This window comes from Podarcis bocagei (genome assembly GCF_964188305.1).
Source record: "Podarcis bocagei genome assembly, chromosome: 12".
In the NCBI taxonomy this organism is placed as follows: Eukaryota; Metazoa; Chordata; class Lepidosauria; order Squamata; family Lacertidae; genus Podarcis; species Podarcis bocagei.
Window position 1 is genome coordinate 3,797,279 of NC_138137.1, and position 19,805 is coordinate 3,817,083.

Below are 19,805 nucleotides of genomic sequence, written 5' to 3' on the forward strand. Positions count from 1 at the left end.
CCAAGTAAAATTTTTATGGCTGCTAATACCCTACCAGTTTTGGCAGTAACAGCCATAAAGAGGGGAAAACATAAAGTAGGCACAGCCTTAACCTCCACCCAGTTCAGCATGCTGATAGAGATGCTAATTGCTTCCTCTCGGTCATCAGATTGGCCATCTGATTAATGGAAAAGCATAGATCTGCTAAGGGGAGAGAGGATGTGTGTCCGGGGTGTATGTATGCAAGAGTGTGGGGCACGCACACCCCACACTGCCATATGGTCCCCCAGAGAGTTGGCAAAGTTGAATGCAGCCTTCAGGTCAAAAATGTTAGGCTTTCCTGATATAGGTAATGTAACACCTGCTTTAAAGCATGAGATTCTATCAAACAAGCGGGCATAGAACAAAGCAAGCCACAGAAGATAAACTATTAATAACCACACCACTTGATGCCATAACAAAGAGATTTTTTTTATTGACATTCCTTTACAGTGATATGATTGAATAGAAAGCGAAGCCTGAGTATCATGTGACATTTTCCTGTCAATATAAGCAAAATTAGCCCAGTAACGAGGACCTTTCCTGCCATTGACTTGTATGAAGTCTTTAATGAAACCATAATAGACACTTGGTTTTAGGTAAATTGGAAGCTGCAGGGAATTCAGCTAATGTTTCAATATTGACTATAGCTAGTATCTACTATCTACAGACACCTGTTGACTTGATCAAAGGAACTATGGTGTACTAGGGAGAAAATAACACAACCTTTTGGGAGATAATAACTTGGAAATGCTATCCCAGATTTGTGGCATATTGCAGTCAATTTTTTAAGCACTGAGGTACAGCAAGAGGAATAATCGTAAAAAGCACCATCTTTAACGTAGAAAGATTTGTTGGTATATGTATGACTGAACAGGTTCGATTTCCACTGGGAATTCGTTCCTGATCTGTGTTTGTTGAAATTAATGGCAGTAGTCCTGTTGACTTCAAAAAGCCTAGGATTTAATTTAGGGCAGAGATTGTTCACTGAAAAATGAATAATAGAATTCTAAAGCCATAACTCTCTTAACTGAAATGGGATTGCCTTCCTTCCAACAACCTTATGTGATTGTGGAAAGAATCCCATTGTTTTCAGTAAATTTAGTGCCAGTTAAGTGTGTCCATGGCTTTAGAGTATGATCTTAACATATATGCTTTGAATTTATCCAAATTAATATGTGGGGATTTCAGATTAATGCATTTAGGATTAAACAACAAGTCTCATACTGTAGCAATGCCAAGCTTTTGTTGTGATGAAACCTGTAGAAAAGAAAATAATCAACCTGGTTGTGAACTCCAAATTTTCTCTCCATTACTAAAACTTCATTGGCACTTGAATGAAGTTGGGATGCTGATCCCTTCCTCCCCGCACCCCCGATGAATTAATGCAGAAACGATGACCGTGCAGTGGGAAACTGGGTAAAATCCACTTTGTGGAATCATCACACCAAAGCAAACTTGAAAATGGCTAAATAGAAAGAAAAATTGTTTTAGTAACATGAAATTACAGTATAGTTAAAATAAATGCAGACAGTAATGTGGGGAAATGAAGCTGGTGTTTACAAGAAAGGAAAATGAATCTTATCAATTGTAGTAAGGACAGCAGGGTTTGAGTTTGTGTTGCAAGCAGAACCTGGACTGCTATATAAAGTGGCATTTGTTTTAATTAGCCGGGTGTCCGAGACTTGAAAGGGCTTGGATTAAATAGTCTATTGAATGACATAACATGGTATTAGATTCAGGTAGGCAGCCGTGTTGGTCTGACGCAATAGAAATATATTTTAAAAATAAAAAAAATTCCAGTAGCACCTTAGAGACCAACTAAGTTTGTTCTTGGTATGAGCTTTTGTGTGCATGCACACGAAAGCTCATACCAAGAACAAACTTAGTTGGTCTCTAAGATGCTACTGGACAATTTTTTTTTCTTTTTTATACATATAACAAGGTATGAATTTCCCCTTCATTTGACAATATTTGCATTTACCTGATTGATGTGGAAACCACTTTCCCATATTGCCCACTCCCATGGTAGGTCAAGACTCATGAGATTGGCTCCACCCATGTGGTTACTTCATTAATGCACCCCCCCCCCGAGAATGAGACAGGTGTCACAGGGGAGCAGCTTACATGCTGCTATGAATGGGTCCCAGAATGATATACCTGCACTTTTCAATGCAATCTCTCCAGATTGTGATAATCTGGGTCCTAGGTCCACAAATATATTCTTTGTCACCTGCAAAATGGAATCTTAAAGATTGCCCTCCTCTTTTTCTTAAAATTAATTTATTTTCCTCCCCAAACTAATTTCTCAGCCTTTCTCCTCTGCTGTTTAGTCTCTTGCATAGGAGAGGCTGCCCAATGCAATGTTGACTTGGAAAAAACCCCAACTCCTAGGGGCCAAAGGGTCTTCGCCCGCCCGATAAAATATCTTGAGGGGGTAGCCCCCCCCCCCAAAGTTGATGGGCATTACCATACAAATGGTTTGTGTGCACCATGTCAAGGGATTGATTTTCCGTGGTGGGGTTTACCTGTCTCCCCAATATTTTCGTCAAGTCTGATCCAATGCAATTGTATAAAAAGAAATAGATGACGATAAATTGGACAGATAAGTAGTTTTTAATACTGTAATGAGTTGACAGAAGCCCATACTGTGGAACAGATGAAAAATGGATTTGTTTAGGTGTCGTGAAAAATGAAAGGTATGAAGAAGAAAGCTTCCTGTCTGGATTATTTACAGCACTGCCTTTGCCTGAGATTTAGATAACAAAATCTACAATGTGTTTTCCTAGAAAGGAACAGACAAACATTCTGGGGGCCAAATCCAAAGCTACCTATATCCTATTTCAGTTCCCAGACTATATCTGGCATTGGAACATAACTGTATAGTGACATTTTGAGCATCACTCTTGCTTCAGATGCCTTCATTGCATATACAAATTCTTTCACCACTCTACAAAAAATAGTTTACTTTTTAATAAAATATAGTTTTTAAATAGTTTTAAAAATCCTGACTATACAGCATTATAAATAAAGGATGTTGTTTTAATTCTTGGTATATAGTACTGTTATATTTGGCCCGCCTCAAACTAACCAGTCAGATGGTTGTGCCTTGTCTAGTTAAGTTCCATTCCATTTCTTGAAAAAGATGATACCTCATCTTCAACACCATACATATGACTTTGTAGTGACATTGGCTGTAATTTTAAATACTTGTACGCATGCCCAAGATACAATGATTTTCCTAAGATTTTGTGCACAGGGTATTGCAGAGGCTGTATATTGGACAACTGCTTTTAGGTTAATATTTCAGGAACCTCCATTTGTTTTAGAGAGGTATGCAAAGAAGCTCCATTGAAATGAGTGGAAATTGCATTCCAAGTTCTGTTTGGTAGGCTGCTTGAACACTCATCTATTTAGAGGCTTCCTACAGCAATTATGGAGTTGGATCCCAACTTAGTCATAGCATAGGCCGATTGAAATAAATGGGACTTGTTAGAGGTGACTATTTTAACTACCATTATTTCTAATGAGTCTGTTCTAAGCATGACTAAGCCTGTATCCAACCAGTAATACACGCGGTATAGTGTGTGCTTGTAAAATGTATATTAAATGCAGTTGATATGGACATGAAAAATGTAATGATGTCAACTGATTCCAAATTAATTGGTTTTACTAAAACTGGCATTTCAATCTAAAATGCTGGATTGGATTATTTAATGTAAGGTAAGATTTCACCTTGGGGAGGAGTAAAGTGGCTGCAGTTTCAGCAGCATGCAGCAGGATGCTGCTCATTCACCTTTAAACCATAGTTTAGTTTAACAATGGTTTAAAGTTTCATGTGAATAAGGCCTCAATATGGTAGTGATGAATGAACAAACCTTTATCAGGTGTTTGCCTAATAAAAGATTCATCACACAAACACAGATTAGTTTAGGTTAGTTTTCATATCAGCTAAAATAGCCGGCAATCACCAGGCCACCTACTTCCCAGCTCAACACCCAAACCAGTAATGAATATCTGTTCTTCATATACCTACTTGTTCCCAGGTCCCATGGATTTTGTTTTGTCCATTTTTTCCTCTTTGAAGAGTGTAAATGTTCCCAAAAAGAACATGCATGATCCAGCCACAGTTAAGCACAAATGAGAGATGTACAAATGTCCTTAAATTTCTCTTACCCAAACCTAAAAGTTACAAACTTTGGATTCTAAATTGCCCATAATTTTTTTAAAATTAGGTCAATTTTTGTGGTTTACCTTAAGAGTTATATTTTCTTGATTTGGGTGGGGAACTATTCTGAGAATGTTTCCTGTCTGAGCATAGGTTTAGGTTTCTAAACAGAAAAGCAACCTTATGGAAGTGACTACCACATCACTTTGCTAAATATTGGAGTATCAGTACTGTGTCACTCCATTTTTTAATTTTTGGAATTTGTTGGGTATATGCATCAGTTACATAACCAGAGGATCACATCTAGGATAAGTGAGGGAGCATATCTTGAGTTCAGGAGCCTCAACTATTTACATACTTATCCCATTATCCTTACCACACTTAGAAGTTAAGGGCAGTGACCGTGTGTATTAGCATCTCTTCCACAGTGAGAGAAAAGGACAGCATACAAGCACAATACTTGTACCTCACCCTAGGGCAAAAGAAGAGGAGGATCGGTCCCTTTTCAGAGACAGCATATAACTAAGCACCATTTCTTATGATCTCTTTGTTGCTGTGATCACATACACGCTTAACAACTTACACTGTCTTGATTTTTTAAAAAGACTGCATAGAAATAAGGACTACTCTTGATGGAGACAAGATACACATGCAGCCCAATCCTAAACATGCTTACTCGGAAGTAAGTTCCACTGAGTTAACTGGACATTACTCCCATGTAATTGCACGCAGGATTCCAGCCTTATTCTCAGATCTGGCTCAGCTCAAAAAAGGCTGATTTCCCACCCCATACCCTTACTTTCAGCAGTACCCATCAAAGTATGCATGTTCCAACGTGTTTTACTGTCTTGATTTTGGCAACAGAAGGCACAGTTCTCAAAGTTAAGCCATGAATTTTTCCATCTGGTTACAAAAGAGGCCAAACTTTACAATTCACTAATAACTAATGTGCCTGGTAGACAAATGGTGCTTTAGGAACCCCAACAGCAATGCAGACAATACTGCCATTCATATTGCCTCAGCACCATCATTCTCTGCAGCTTCACCAACTAAATCCCTTTACGTAGAACCAATTCCGCAATTATGGAGGATTTGAGATCAAAGAGAAATGAAACAAAAACCACAATTCTGTGTCGATCAATATGCCTCAAATAAGTAATTGCTTCCATTACAGGGTGCAAGATTGTCTATATTTCTTTTCTGTAAGGAAGTATTTAAACATCAAAAAACAAGAAATCAATTAGCAGAACCAGAAAATATTAGGAAGAAAGAGGGTTATTCTTCCTGTTACTTTTGCTATGTACATTAATTAGGTAAGGTGATGTTGTCTATTATGCTGTATAATAAAATATCCTTCTTGGGTGCTTCATGGGTGTTGTCATTACACTACCTCCCATCAGTGCCTCTGCAATGCAAGTTCTTTCCTGTTCTGGCAGTCAACAATTGTCAACAATCACAGGCACACTCTGCTTTGCACTACAGGTTTGTTTTGTTGTGAGTGTCTTATCTACACCTTAGGCCTGGCCCAGCTCCAGCTGATGTAGTTGATTTGGGTTATGAGTTCTTGTATTAAAAAACAAAACAAAAGCAGTTTTGCTCATAGGTGCTATCTCACCTTTGTGTGATATGTACAAGAAAATCAAAGATGAATGACAAGACTCTTGGCCATCTCCCATCTGCAGATACAGCTGTTAAGATGCAATATTAACAGTGTGTTTAATCCTGAAGAGATGTGCATATAAAAGCTTGGAATGCTTGATGTTTTGTTGTTGTTTTTTAATCAACGTAGGTGGGAGTAAACATTTATTAACATTTGGTCAAGTGTAGCATAACTTGCATTCATATTTTCATTGTTACTAATGGAGGTATGTGGAGATATACAGAGACCTTGAGATAGGGTTTTTTATATTGCATACAGGTGAGTTGTCCATTGGAAATCAAAGATGAAAGCATGAAGGTTAGTTCTTAAAGGAAGGCTGTTCTTCATGCACAGCTTTTGTCATCCCGATGTTTTTCCCCAGATTATAAAACACAGAAAACCAAAATCATATGGCAGCCGGGAAAGTAGTGATGTTACTGACCAGGAACACAGTCAAAAAGTCTGAATGTCCTCATTCAAGTCCAAAGGTGCTAGTTTCTTCAACAGCTGTCAACAGCTTTTCATATAGCATAGAATAGGATGGATAGGGAGGAAGATCCAGGCGATTGAAACACGTATGTGCCCTGAAAGTGAAAGAACACCATGGGTACAGTTTTTAAAGAATAGAAATATGTAACTCCTTGCATAATCCCTGACTACTAGTCATGTTAGCTGAGGGGTGATGGGAGCTGGAATCCCACAACTTTTGTAGAGTCACAGGTGAGAAGAGGTTGAATCATTAGTCATGGTGGACGAACCACATACCAATGATATCTGTGTCTTGCCTGGACTGAGACTCAATTTATTCACCCTCATCCAGTTCATTACCTCTTGCTTGCAATAAGTATTACAAGCACCCAAAGCCCAAATCTGGAGCTGTCCTCGGTGAGCTTCACCAGAATCCCAGGGCAAAACCGCAGTGCTCTAACACCTCACAATAATCTGACAAGAAACTTGCAGGAATATGTTCCTACTCAGGAATGGGAAAGTCACCCTTTGCTTCTGTGGCTAAACCACATATGTGGGAAAGCCTAAAAGATCTAATCTTGTAGCGAAAGCATATTTTGCAAAGAATTCAGTTATTTAGCAGATGAACATAAGACAGTGAATATTAATATATTCAGTCTAGCTGAATAAAATTCATAAATCTTATCTGGGAGAACAAGTTAGGCAAGCAGAAAGAGGCCAATTACCTTTCTAGTATTTGGCAGACCAAAAGCCTGAAGCATCTTTCTAAAACTCTAAATCTTTCCTTTCTTCTACCCAGCAAGTTAATTGCAGTAGATTTCTACAGGAAACTTTAACAATGTGTAATTAGTACATTTTCTGAAAAAATATGAGCACTTCTCAAAAGCTTTAGGGGAATAGTTAGTCTTTGGAGAGTGCCCTGAAAGGAACTTAGTTTGGGCTGTTGCTGATTCAAAGGCTTTCTTCCTCTTGAAAGGCTTGAGCAGTCTCTCAGGTGGATTCAGACTGATTCCAGTTATACTCGGGCTCTCCTCCTCCAAAAAGGACACACAGAAACGTGGCAGGTTTTGCCTGAACATTAATCATTACTTGAATCTGGTGTTTCCAGAAATGAGGCCATTTCTGACTCTCAAGATTTTGAGGGCTCTTTACTGAGACACCCACAAAGGCCAGCTGGACATGGAAGAAATGGAGAACTCTTGCATGCCACCTCCAACCTTCTTGGGTGCTTTGTGAGAATGGAAAGGGAAAGGCATTTTGCTTTTGGGAAATCAAGCCCATTGTCGGTCTTGGAGTCTGGCAAATCCCCAATCTTGCCACCCTCTGGAGCTGCACCAGCTCTTCCCCCGCCTCCCAAATATGTCCTTAACTTAATTATAGTGAATCTACCGCAGGTAGAGATATTCCTGGCATGTAGCATAGCTGCTCTTTCCCTTTAATTACAGGACTAAAACAAAGGTTGTGAAGTGTGGCGCCAGAGTTGTGAGCACCTAGCAGAATCAAAAGCCACATTATGTGTTTGCCACAAGTTGTACAGGTACCAAGTGTGCTGGGCAAATCAATGTTTTGCAGAGCCAGCTCTATACCAACCTCAAGTGGCAGGTTCTGGGATACCTTTAAATGGCATCAAGTTCTAAATGATTTAGCTTTTGTGTATGTATGTATATATATATTTCTTCATTTCCATTTATATCCATGTGTGTGTGTGTACACACACAGAGAGATATAAATAGAAATGAAGACATATATATATATATATATACCATTTTGTGGTATACTATTTGAATTTTCTGCCACAGGCACCAAAATAGTTCTTCACCTGCCTATTCTGCATGCTTCTCAATAAGCAGGTAACAGGGAATAATGAAACTGGACAAATATTATCAGAATGCTACAAGTTCCTGTAGCCCATTTTCTTCTTAAGCTGTCCTAATGAATATATACAAATGCTAAAAGAAAAGATGACAAAGTGGAAGACTAAGGGGGAATGGAAAGAATTGGGCAGAGGTTCTTCTAAGTTTATTTTTATTTGTTTGTTCTCCAAAGGCCTCAAGGTGCAAACAAGAGACTTTCTCTATTATATATATGGCAGCATCCTGACATAGGCTAGGCTGAGCAAAAGAGCATACAGTGGTGCCCCGCAAGACGAATGCCTCGCAAGACGGAAAACTCGCTAGACGAAAGAGTTTTCCATTTTGGAGGTGCTTCGCAAAACGAATCTCCTATGGGCTTGCTTCGCAAGATGAAAATGTCTTGCGAGTTCCTGCGGGTTTTTTTCCTCCCCCAACCCCTTTTCTAAGCCGCTAAGCCGCTTATCCGTTTATCCGCTAAGCCGATAAGCCGCTAAAAGCCGCTAATAGCGCTAATAGCGCTAATCCAATAATCCGTCAATGGGCTTGCTTCGCAAGACGAAAAAAACGCTAGACGAAGAGACTCACAGAACGGATTCTTTTCGTCTTGCGAGGCACCACTGTACTTCAATTCCTTGGAAGATGGATGAGAGCAAAATGTGATAGCTACAGATAAAATCACTTGCAGTCATTTCACTTTGGATCCCACTGCTTGAATTGTGCCCTCAATGCCAGTTGCCCCGTCTTCTTTGGATCACTTTCAATCTGGTTTTCAATATGCATCTTCTGTGATCCAGGAGGGTATTTAGAGAAAGTGTATTTAAAGAAACCCCAAGAATGACAACTTAGGACATCTAAGTGAGAGGACATCTAAGTCAGATGTTTGTAAGAGCCCAAACCTCTGCTGAAGAGATGAAACTTTTAGAATGGAAATTGACCTTTTTTAAACAAGATGTTTCAATTTGTTTTTAACACTTTTTTTTCTTTTTTACTGAGCGCATCATATAAAGTTATCTGCTACTAGGATATAAATGTAAATGACAAAATGCCATGAAATGTTTTAGAACATGTATGATCTTATTCAAAATGCAAGCATACCTTGGGAGGGATGTTATTTTACCCCATTTCTCTATACAGAAGCGTCGTAATCCATTGCTCCCTCGAAGGGCTGCAAAGCCCTCATACGGCACACTAGATGTCCCAGTGACAAACTGCAGCAACCGTAGCCTTTGCTCATTGTTGAACCTCTCTACTGCTGCCCAGAACCATCGTATTACGATATGTCCATCATGGTAACCTAAAACAGAAAGTGTGCAAATGAGAAATGTGTTAGAAACATACAAAGAGAAGCCACAACTGCTTATGATGATGAAATAAAGCAGAAGGATTTTTCTGCCTTCCCTTATTTGTTTTGGCTCTCACTAATGGTACAGCTAAAGAAGTACCTCTGGGGAACAATTTTCACCTCAGCTGGTCTGCCAAGAAACCCCTCTGGGCCTGCCATGGAATTCTTGCACTTTACAGAGGATTCTGAGATGGGTGCATATTCATGCCATGTGGGCAGCTTAGTTGAGCCTTACTGAATGAATAGGAAGTCCACCCTAAAACATTTCCAGCAACTTTCATGTGGCACATTTCAGGGGCAGGTCCATAACAGTGGTAATTCAGCAAAACATGTCTGCCATTACTAATCTTCTCAAGTAAAACCTTCTGATAGGCTTCCTAAGAACCACAGGATTCCCTGGAACAGTTTGAAAACCACTGAACTAAATGAGTGGCAATGTACACAGAAAAAAATAGTTAATGTGGCAAACTGCATTTGTATATAGCCAACTCCTCCCAAGGCTCTAGTCTAGTTATAAGAAATATCAATGCAGTAGGCTTGCAAATTGTGCAGGGGTTACATCCCTGGGGGTTGTGCGTAAAGCTGAAATCATGTATAGGCACTCAGAACCACTCCCGTCACTCCCTGGGTGACGACCCCTACTTTTCTAAGCCCATGCTTTAAGCGGGCCTTGCTCTCCATACAAAGCAGGGAGCTTTTAAGCTCTCTGCCTTGCTTACCAGATTCTGGGAAGGTCTCATGTGGGCTCTGGAGGTTCTCGCAAGATCTCGTGGAGCCATCTGAGCAAAGGAGCCAACTCTTGGGGCTGAGGTCCCTTCACTCCCCCAATAAAAAAATTGAGGGGGCAACCCCGCTCCAGTTGATGGGCATTGCCATTCAAATGGTGTGTCTTGGGATCGATTTTGCGGGGCTTACCTGCCCCCCCAATATTTTATTCAAGTTGGCACTCCTCCATCTTGCAGGAGCCTCCCTAAGCCCACACAAGTCTTTCCCATAGCTCAATAAGCAAGGCAGAGAGTTTAAAAGCTCTTTCCATGCTGGGAAAGCCCAGTACAGAATGCGCTTTTAAGCTCTCTGCCTTGTGTGCATTTATTTTGTGCAACTGTGTGCTGGCTGGCTGTGTAACATGTAAAGCTGTGATTGTGAAGGTTTAATGCGTGCAAGTTGACTGCATTTCCCCTCTAATGCTGCAGTTTTAAATGACCAGGATTCCCAGGACAAGAACAATTGTGCAGTGCTATACATTCTTTTTCTCTGGTTATTCTGTGTCCTATCTGTGATTATATCAGATTTGCTCATCCCCATCTTAAAACTTGGACACATCCTCAGTTGTATCCCACGAGAACAAGAAGTAGACCTATATATTAGTACATGAGACTGGAAAAATTCTTGGAATTGCTAGAGGACCATAAAGGACTGCCTGTGATTATATGAATCCCTGCAGTCCTATAATATCCTAGTATACATGTATACTTTCTTCATAGTATTTGTAAGTGATTGCAGGTGTGTGTAAGCCTGAGGACAAGTACAAACAAGCCAAGTATGACCATGGGGTGGATTTTTGGAGGGGGTGGATCAGTAGTGTTATTAGACATCTGGGCCAACTCCTAGTCTATGGTCCAGTCTCTCTTAAGAGGACAGTGAGAATTTCCACCAAGAGGATGAGGGCAAAAGCATCATGAAATGGAAGATGAGAAGGAAAAACAACTGCATAGTTTACCACCCCGATATTCTGTGTTGTTGCGCCAGTCATTGAGGTCTATTTCCGCAGTGCCAGCTATCACCAATTCCAGCTCTCTAGCGTCAAAAACAGAGACAAGCCTTGAGTCTACAACCTGAAAGACAAACCACAGTTGAAGCTGACAGTACAACACATACAAAGCCTTGTCAAAGTGAAAAACCACATGCAGGCATGACTGCTCTTAGGCAGGCTAAAACGTGTTGGCAGATATTTGCCAACTACATTCTGGGCAATGAGGATTTGAACCAAGTTTTCCTCTTTACTAACAAATTCAGGCTGAACAATTAGAGTTGATTTGGAGCTCCTGTGAAACAAGCCTGCTTCCTCAAAAGATTAGACGTTTTGTAATAAGGAAATCAATGAGGAAATGGACTGGAAAGTGTGGACCAATGCTTTATTGATGCAAGGTTGTCCAATCTCCCCACAAACAAGTCAGGATGAATGTTCATTAAACAGATCATCTTGAAGTGACCTAAGTTACCGACAGCTTCCCCGCCCTCAACAACATTATCAACTTATTCATGTAGTATTTCCCAATCCCCCTAATGTACTACATCAACAAAGGCCTATTTATTTATTTTTAACATAATGGCCAATCAACTAACGTATTTTTCGCTCTATAAGACGCACCCGACCATAAGACGCACCTAGTTCTTAGAGGAGGAAAACAAGAAAAAAAAAATTCTGAATCAAATGTTGTTGAAGAGGCTTTGCGTGGCTATCCCTGAAGACAGAACAGCAAGAGGGATTGCTGCGCAGCTCTCCCTCTTGTTGTTCTGGTTTCAGCGATAGTTGCGCAGCCTGCATTCGCTCCATAAGATGCACACACATTTCCCCTTACTTTTTAGGAGGGGAAAAGTGTGTCTTATAGAGCGAAAAATACGGTAAGTTCTCTGGGTGGTTATGATGATCAGGTATTGCTAAATAATTTTTGCAGATTTTTTTCGCTATATACAGTGCTGACCAGTAAAAATATAAGATGTAAACAGAAGAGAAAGAAGGAGAATAGTCATACAATGTTCCAGCACAAAGATATATGTGCGTAAGAAAAGTGACATCTCAGGGCACACCCACACTGCAATGTCCACTTGGGCATTACTGAGCTGGCAGCAACATGTGATGTGGAAGGGGGTCACACGTTCTTGTGTGCAACTAGTTGTGTGAAATCTGGGCTAGGTCAGGGCTAGTGTGTTGAACTGCACTTTTCCTGCTACTCTGCTTTTACAAAGCAATATTAAAGATCAACCTTAACCAGCAAGCAATTTTATCCCGCGATATCTGTAGCTTCAATTATTCCCACACCTACAACTGAAAGCATAGGGAACAGTTCGAGGATTACATTCCTTGGAGTGAAAAATTAATAAATCCTCAGACATATTAATCATTCTATGAAAAATGGATAAAGCCACAAATCCCGCCACCATACAGTTTACCTTTTAAGCTGTATCTGCGATCTGCACAAACTGAAATTCTGTAATACTGTGCTATGGTCAACAGCAGCTTGCAATGACACTGTGCATGCTCAAATACTGGTTATTCATTACCATGCACATTCAACTTATACAGATGTTCCCTATTAATATTCCATGAGGAAAGCCACTATTTTCATTATTTATTTCTCCGGCCAGAATGCCCTTGTGCCCGTAACTGACAAGGACGCTGCCTTTCTTTGGTACTTACTTCATAGAAGCCACGGACTAGGGCCTCTGTTTGCTGAACCACACCTCTTTCCACTCGCCACTTCACCATCCTTTCAATGTACTCCTTCTTATTCTTTTCAGTCACCTGTGTATTTGCACCTCCTGATTTCAACTCCCTTTCTGTTACCTAGCAAACAAATTAATCAACAAAAATAAACACTGAGCAGCAGAGTAAAATTAACCATAGTAACACATTTCAAAATTCAAATACAGACTGCAGAACAAGAGTTTTCTATCAATGTATGGTCAATACCTCTTTTTACTATTTTCTGTATTATGCTGTTTTATATTAACTTCTTAGTATTTTTATGGCACAATTTCAAACAGTGTTGTTTTGTTGTGGCTTTGTCAGCTGCCACAGTGTTGTAATGGACATGAACTAAGAAGGCCTGGGTTCAAATCCTTGTTCAACTATGAAACTGACTAGGTGATCTGGGGGCCATTCAGTTTAGCCTACTTGTTGTGAGGATAAAGTGGGATGAAGGGTAGCATACAAATGGGTGCCTGCAAAATGATAAATATTTTAAAAAATATTCCAGATTGGTATTTGCATATATGGGTTATCACAATCAGTGCTTTTACACCACAAAGGGTGTGTGTGTGTGACAATGGTTAACTTTCAATTGTAAAACAAACCCTCTGTAATCTCTGTATTTGTGGTCATCATCCTGAATTTGTTTTTGAAATATCTGCTGATTGCTTGAAAGTCCACATTTCCCCATGAAATTCACTGGGTGACTTAATTACCTCACAGGGCTAGTGTAACGATAAAAGTGCAGTAACTTCCACTTATGCCATCCTGAACTCACTGAAAAAAGGGGAGCATAACTGGAGGAGGGCTATGGTCCCTGGGCAGAGAGAAGGACTCTTAAATCCATTTAAGTCAATGGTGTCAATGCAGCAGTACTACTTTCTGTCACTTGACATAGCTCTGAACTACCTCTGTGGTGCAAATGTACCTTATTGAAACTCATGATTCTCAACCTTCTTTTGCCCTTTTGGTTTGAATATGGGCTTTTTGCTCAGCTCTGGCAACTGAATTGCAGGGGATTGGACTAGATGACCCCCAGAGTCCCTTCCAACTCTGCAATTCTATGAACTTCCTATTTCCTCCAATATCACCAGCTCTACTGATGTGTCGCCAACCTGTTTTGTGTCTTCTCTTATTTTCCAACTCTCACTTATTCAGCTCTCAGTCTCTTATTCCTTTTATGTTGCACCAACAGCGACTCATTTTGTCCAAGTGATTGTGGTCTTCCAGCCTGAATACACCTGCTTCACCCTATTTCCCAAATCTCTGGTAGTTTATCACATACATATAATTGCTTACCTGTCCAAACACTTCCTCATTAACTGTGAAAGTGAGGTCCAGAATATCAGTAATGTTGTTGTCCTTCATCCACTGTAAACTTTGATGGAACTCTTCATCCAGGTACTCCAAGTCGCTTAGATCACATGGCCTGATTGTACAATAGAACACAGATCATACCACCACCTTCTGGCTTCTACAGAGATGGCTTATTGCACAAAACACAAAGTGGCTGAAGTTTAAAGTCTAGCATGAACAAAAGTTCCCACCTGAATGGATTAATCAGTGGCTACTAGCCATGATAGATAAAATAGCTAAAATGTCTGTCTTCAGAGACAGTATACTTTTAAATATCAGATGCCAGAGAAAATCTGTTCTGGGCTTCTTCCACAGTCTGGCCACTCTTGGAAACATGCTGGGCTATGTCAGCCAATGGCTTGACCTAGCAGGGCTTTTATGTTTTTCTGGCTATGGTGGATGGGGTGCCACAAACACGTATTGTTTGTTCCCTGTAATATGCTGACAATAGAGAAGGTTTGCTTGTGCACCTGATTCCACCATTTTGGATCACAGCTACTACTGCCCTTTTCTGACAAAGCAAATGCTGTTTGGTCTTACAGTGGTGCCCCGCAAGACGAATGCCTCGCAAGACGGAAAACTTGCTAGACGAAAGAGTTTTCCGTTTTGGAGGTGCTTCGCAAAACGAATTTCCTATGGGCTTGCTTCGCAAGACGACAATGTCTTGCGAGTTCCTGCTGGTTTTTTCCCTCCCCCCCTTTTTCTAAGCCGCTAAGCCACTTATCAGCGGATCCGATCAGCAGATAAGCCACTAAAAGCCGCTAAAAGCCGCTAATAGCGCTAATCCGCTAATCCGTCAATGGGCTTGCTTCGCAAGACGAAAAAACTGCTAGACGAAGAGAATCACAGAACGGATTCTTTTCGTCTTGCGAGGCACCACTGTACATCAAACTCTGTTATATAGATTTTCTTTGAAAGAGGCAAATTCAAAGTGCTTCAACCACAAAGTGAACAATATAGATGTTCTGCCTCTTTCCATATGAACCTACCCGGACCCTGAGATCATCTTCTGAGGCCCTTCTGCATGTGCCTCCTCAGTGAGAGGTCCAGAGGGTGGCCACATGAGAATGGGCCTTCTCTGCAGGGGCTTCCTGTCTGTGGAATGCTCTCCTCAGGGAATTCCTCCTGATGCCTTCATTATACACCTTTAGGCGCCAGGCAAAAACATTCCTCTTTAACAAGACCTTTGGCTGACTGACATTCAATGCCCTTTAAAAATGTTTTTTTTTTGGGGGGGGTTTATTGGGTTAGTCTTGTTTTTATTTTGATTATGTATTTTGTGTTTTTATATTGTGATTTTATCCTGTGAATCACCCTTAGATCTGCAGGTATAGGGCAGTATAACAATTTAATAAATGATAATAATAATTGTGACTGAAACCCTTTTAGCTGCCCAGGGTTTGCAAGTTTATGCAAGGACAGCAAATTCAGGTTTATCATGATAAACAATTGTGTTTGGCTCTTACCCATAAAAAAATAACATAAAATGTAATCTTAGATACATACTATAAGGTCCCACCACTATTACAAGGGCAAGCGAACTATTTTCTACTGAACAGCAAGCAATCTCCTTTTGGAGCTCTGCTACAAATGACTCAGTGTTACTTGAACTCAATCTGAATGCTTTTCAATGGCATTTGCAACAGTACATTTTGGAGCAACAGGGATTGCACATAGGATTTTAAAAAGTATGCTATGGAGATCAGCAGTAACCATAGTCAAAATCAGCAGTTGCACCGAAATAGCAGGAAGCAACAGAGCTATTTTGTTCTGAGTGTTGCTGGGCTTGTGCTTGTTTCTGCTCTTATCCGTTGGCATTCCCCCCTCTCACATGCCCCTGCCCCCTGCACGGCTGCCACAAGGCATGAGGGTGAGGGCGCTCCGGGATGCTGAAGCCCTGCCCACCATCTGCACTGCTTGTCTCTTGCTTCACCTGAAATACTGCAGGTGGGAGCATCATCCAGTGCCTTACAGTAGGACTGCAGTTATGCAGTCCCAGTCTATGCATCTCCGCAATATTCAATGGGGCTTACTAACAGGCATGCATGCACAGGATTGCAACTGTTTTTCTATAAAGTGCTAACAATAGGATTGATTAAAAAAATTGCTTTCCAAATTATTTAATCCCCCATCCACCCCCCAAAAGGGGGGGGGGGAGATGCAATTTTGGATCAGCATCTACCATGATGTGCAAAATACTCACAGTCTTAACAGTGCTTTGTAGAATGGCCTCGTGAAGAAGGCGTCAAGAAGGTACTGATGAATAAGAGCCAGGCCAAGGATACGGCCACTGAAGCGGAACCTGCCACAGGAAGAATGCACAATAAGTGATGTGTAAATGATGTGTTCTTCAGGAGACAAGAACATGGAGCATGTTCTCCTGTAGTCTCATTCGCACATAAAACTGAGTCAAATTATGGCTAGGCGTGAACAAGCACTGGGGGGCGGGAAATGTAGTCATTTCGCTCCTCTGCTCCTGTTGCTGCTGTGCTATTAGGAGCTAATCCACAGTTTGGTTTAGCTTTTTTTAAACACCCCCCCCCCAAATCAACCTAAATGAATTCCCTTCTCAAACACAAAACCGGGTTGAGCCATTTTGAAAATAATTGAAGGAATTTGGTCCCAGAGCAGCTTTGTTCTGCTTTGCATCCACTCCACACAAGTCTGGTACACTAGTATCATTGCTAGAATACTTGATGTCAACACAATATGTTTGAACTTACTTTATTGAAAAGTAGCATGTAGAAGAGGATGTGAAGTGATATCAAAATTGTATATGTGGCTCCTAGACCTGTGATAGCTCATTCATACATGGAGGGTATCATGTGTGACCCACCCCAAGGATTTGAAATAGAGAATGATTGAGAAGGCCAAGCTAGCTTTTTTTTTAAAAAAAGAAAAACACTGATCTTATTAAAGCATCATTTCTCGCTATCAGGCAACTGTATCCTTGTGGGGATAAGTCAGGAGCAGTTTATCCATTTGGGACAGATGTCATGCTTTGGACTCCTGCGGCCCTTTGTAATCCAGTTGGAGCTAACTCTAAATTCTCTCCGTTTCAGAGAAGGCGCTTATGTTGTTCCAGTGACCATTAACACATGATGGGGTTATATGACTCTTACAGGTGTTTCCATACCCAAGACAAAAGGCCAATGTTCAGTATGCTTGAAAAATTGCTTCATTTCATTTTTGTGGCAGTGCAATGTGTTGAGAAGCAGAGGGAGAGAATTACACAGAAATGGCAGGAGGTTGAGCAAGGTTAGAAGCTTGCACAATGAAAGCCAGATGCTACAAGTTAAAAATATAAGTCAGATTGGGTAAAAGATCTGTCTCAGCAATTACGATAGGTATTGTAGCAATGTAGAAACATGAGAAACACCCCACTCTTTTACTGTGGGTCAAGGGCAGAGGTAGATAGAGAAGCTGTAGCAACTTTCAAAGAACTCAGATGCCTGCAATGGAAAGTGCACTCTCATGCTCCCATTTGTTTCTGTAAGACTTCCCAGTGAATTAGTCATGATTATTTTAAAAACTGACATATGGACAACCTTCTAATCCTCTCCATTTGATGGTTCTTGAAGGAACAATGTTCCTTCTTTATCAGCAGCCTTCCTGCAGAAGAGGTTTGGGCATATTGAAATCTCTTGCCTGTTAGACTCTATCCAATTTTGGTTCTGATAATAGTAACAATAATAACTATGTTTTCAGGTAAGGCAATCGTTTCTTTTAATTTGCTTTTACTTTTTCATCTGTATGTATAGTTGAGAAAATTAAAGAGAAATGAGTTAATGGTAAGTAATCCATTATGGATTCCTATGCAGTTGGATGTAATCCAATCAAATTATATGCTTGGATTCTGTTTGTATTAGGTGGGTGTTTTCTGTAATAAACCAGATAATAAACAATGCCTTGCTGAGCTTAGATTGCACCATCTAAATATCACATCTGGAATGTCTGTCAAAAAACAAGAATGGCTATTGTGAGATTGCAGTCTTTTCTACTGACGGAGACTCGGGGGCTTAGTATGTATACTGGGCAACAGCCAATTAAGTCAAAGAGAAGACCCACTGAATTATGTTTCAATGGGTCTGTTTGAAGTATTCCAGTCCAACACTGGAAAGCACCCATTGCCTATTGAGGGACTGGAGCTGCTTTGACAGTGCCACTCCCACACTATTGCCACATGCAAAGTGATGCGGTTGCTTCTCATGCCTGCGTTGTTGTTCCCTTGGGTAGGGTGATGCTTGCGTGGGGGGTGCCATGCATACAACCGTGTTACTGCTAACCATCTTAGCAGTGGTGTGGGGGCAGCTTCATCACAGCAGACCACCGCTGATAATGTATGAATGAACTCTATATAGTATGCGTATAAGATAAAACAGCAATTTAACAAGCAAAGAAAGTATGTCTATGCCAGAAACAGTGTGCAAGGTTCTTCCCTCACAACAACCCTATGAGGTAGGTTAGGCTGACCAAGAGGTTAAGCCACCAAGAGAGTTTCTGGCAGAGTGGAGATTTGAACCCTGGTCTCCCAAGTCTTAGTCTGACATTCTAACCACTGCACCAAACTAGCTTTTACCCAGTGATTTTTTTCACTACCATGCGGCTGTTAAAGACACAGGAATCTTAAAAAAGAAAGTAGCAGCCCTTTCATTGGATGTTCCAGTAACACAAAACCAGGGCCTTTGTATCTGTGCTAACCTTAAAATACAGCATTTCCTTTTGAAAGGCCGTGTTTTAAAATAGAAATAGTTTAAAAATGCACTGCATTATTTAAAAAGGATAATGAATTTTTCACAAAATCTACATGAGATGTTTCTCTCAAGGAATTGAAATATGAGATAGTTTGGTGAGGTGTGATTTTCAGGTAAAATAAAACTTATATACAAGAACAAACAGAATTAATTCAAATCCTACCTGGAGGGCAAATACTTCAGTTAAACCTGACTCTTGTTTATCTTCCTAACTATACAAGTGGAATGTTTGGGGGAGGTGAATTCTAGCAGAAGGAGAAGAAAATCGGGAGCAGGGATGTGATATGTAAGAACTGGTTCACACGCTACCTCATTTCTCTACAGATGCACTGTAGGAAAACATAAATCTCCTGTTTAGGGAAGTTTTTAATGTTTGATATTTTATCGTGTTTTTAATATTCTGTTGGGAGCTGCCAGATGTGCGGGATACACGTAATCAAATAATAATAATAATAATAATAATAATAATAATAATAATAATAATAATAATAAGTAAATCCCAATGAGTGATGATCCTGCATCTATATTTTCACTGTGTGTACATCTATATATGTTGGAAAGTTGAATAATATCCTGGGTACATATTTGCACAGGGAAAAATCCAATTGTATGATCCTCACATATAACAAGCAAAATTCACAGAGGATAAGTCTATCAGGAGCCAATACATATTGTAGCTAAAAGAAACCTTCAAGGCCAAAGGCAGTATACCTGAATACCAGATACTTTGGACAA

At 40.3% G+C, this 19,805-nt stretch overlaps 1 protein-coding gene across 7 annotated transcripts in view; it reads right to left on the minus strand.

Moving 5' to 3' along the window:
* Positions 1 to 429: 429 nt before the first annotated feature.
* Positions 430 to 19,805, minus strand: part of HECW1 (HECT, C2 and WW domain containing E3 ubiquitin protein ligase 1) — a 200,662-nt gene continuing 181,286 nt past the window's right edge. For 6 of the 7 annotated variants that reach the window (XM_081165080.1, XM_081165085.1, XM_081165081.1 and 3 more), the window contains 6 exons: positions 16,520 to 16,618; positions 14,260 to 14,389; positions 12,910 to 13,056; positions 11,209 to 11,323; positions 9,242 to 9,440; positions 430 to 6,409 (listed from right to left, as the gene is read on the minus strand). In XM_081165080.1, coding sequence (XP_081021206.1) covers positions 6,298 to 6,409; positions 9,242 to 9,440; positions 11,209 to 11,323; positions 12,910 to 13,056; positions 14,260 to 14,389; positions 16,520 to 16,618 — 802 coding nt within the window. In that variant the 3' untranslated portion in view covers positions 430 to 6,297. The remainder of the gene's footprint in view (positions 6,410 to 9,241; positions 9,441 to 11,208; positions 11,324 to 12,909; positions 13,057 to 14,259; positions 14,390 to 16,519; positions 16,619 to 19,805) is intronic. The other variant, XM_081165082.1, reaches the window with a different exon arrangement.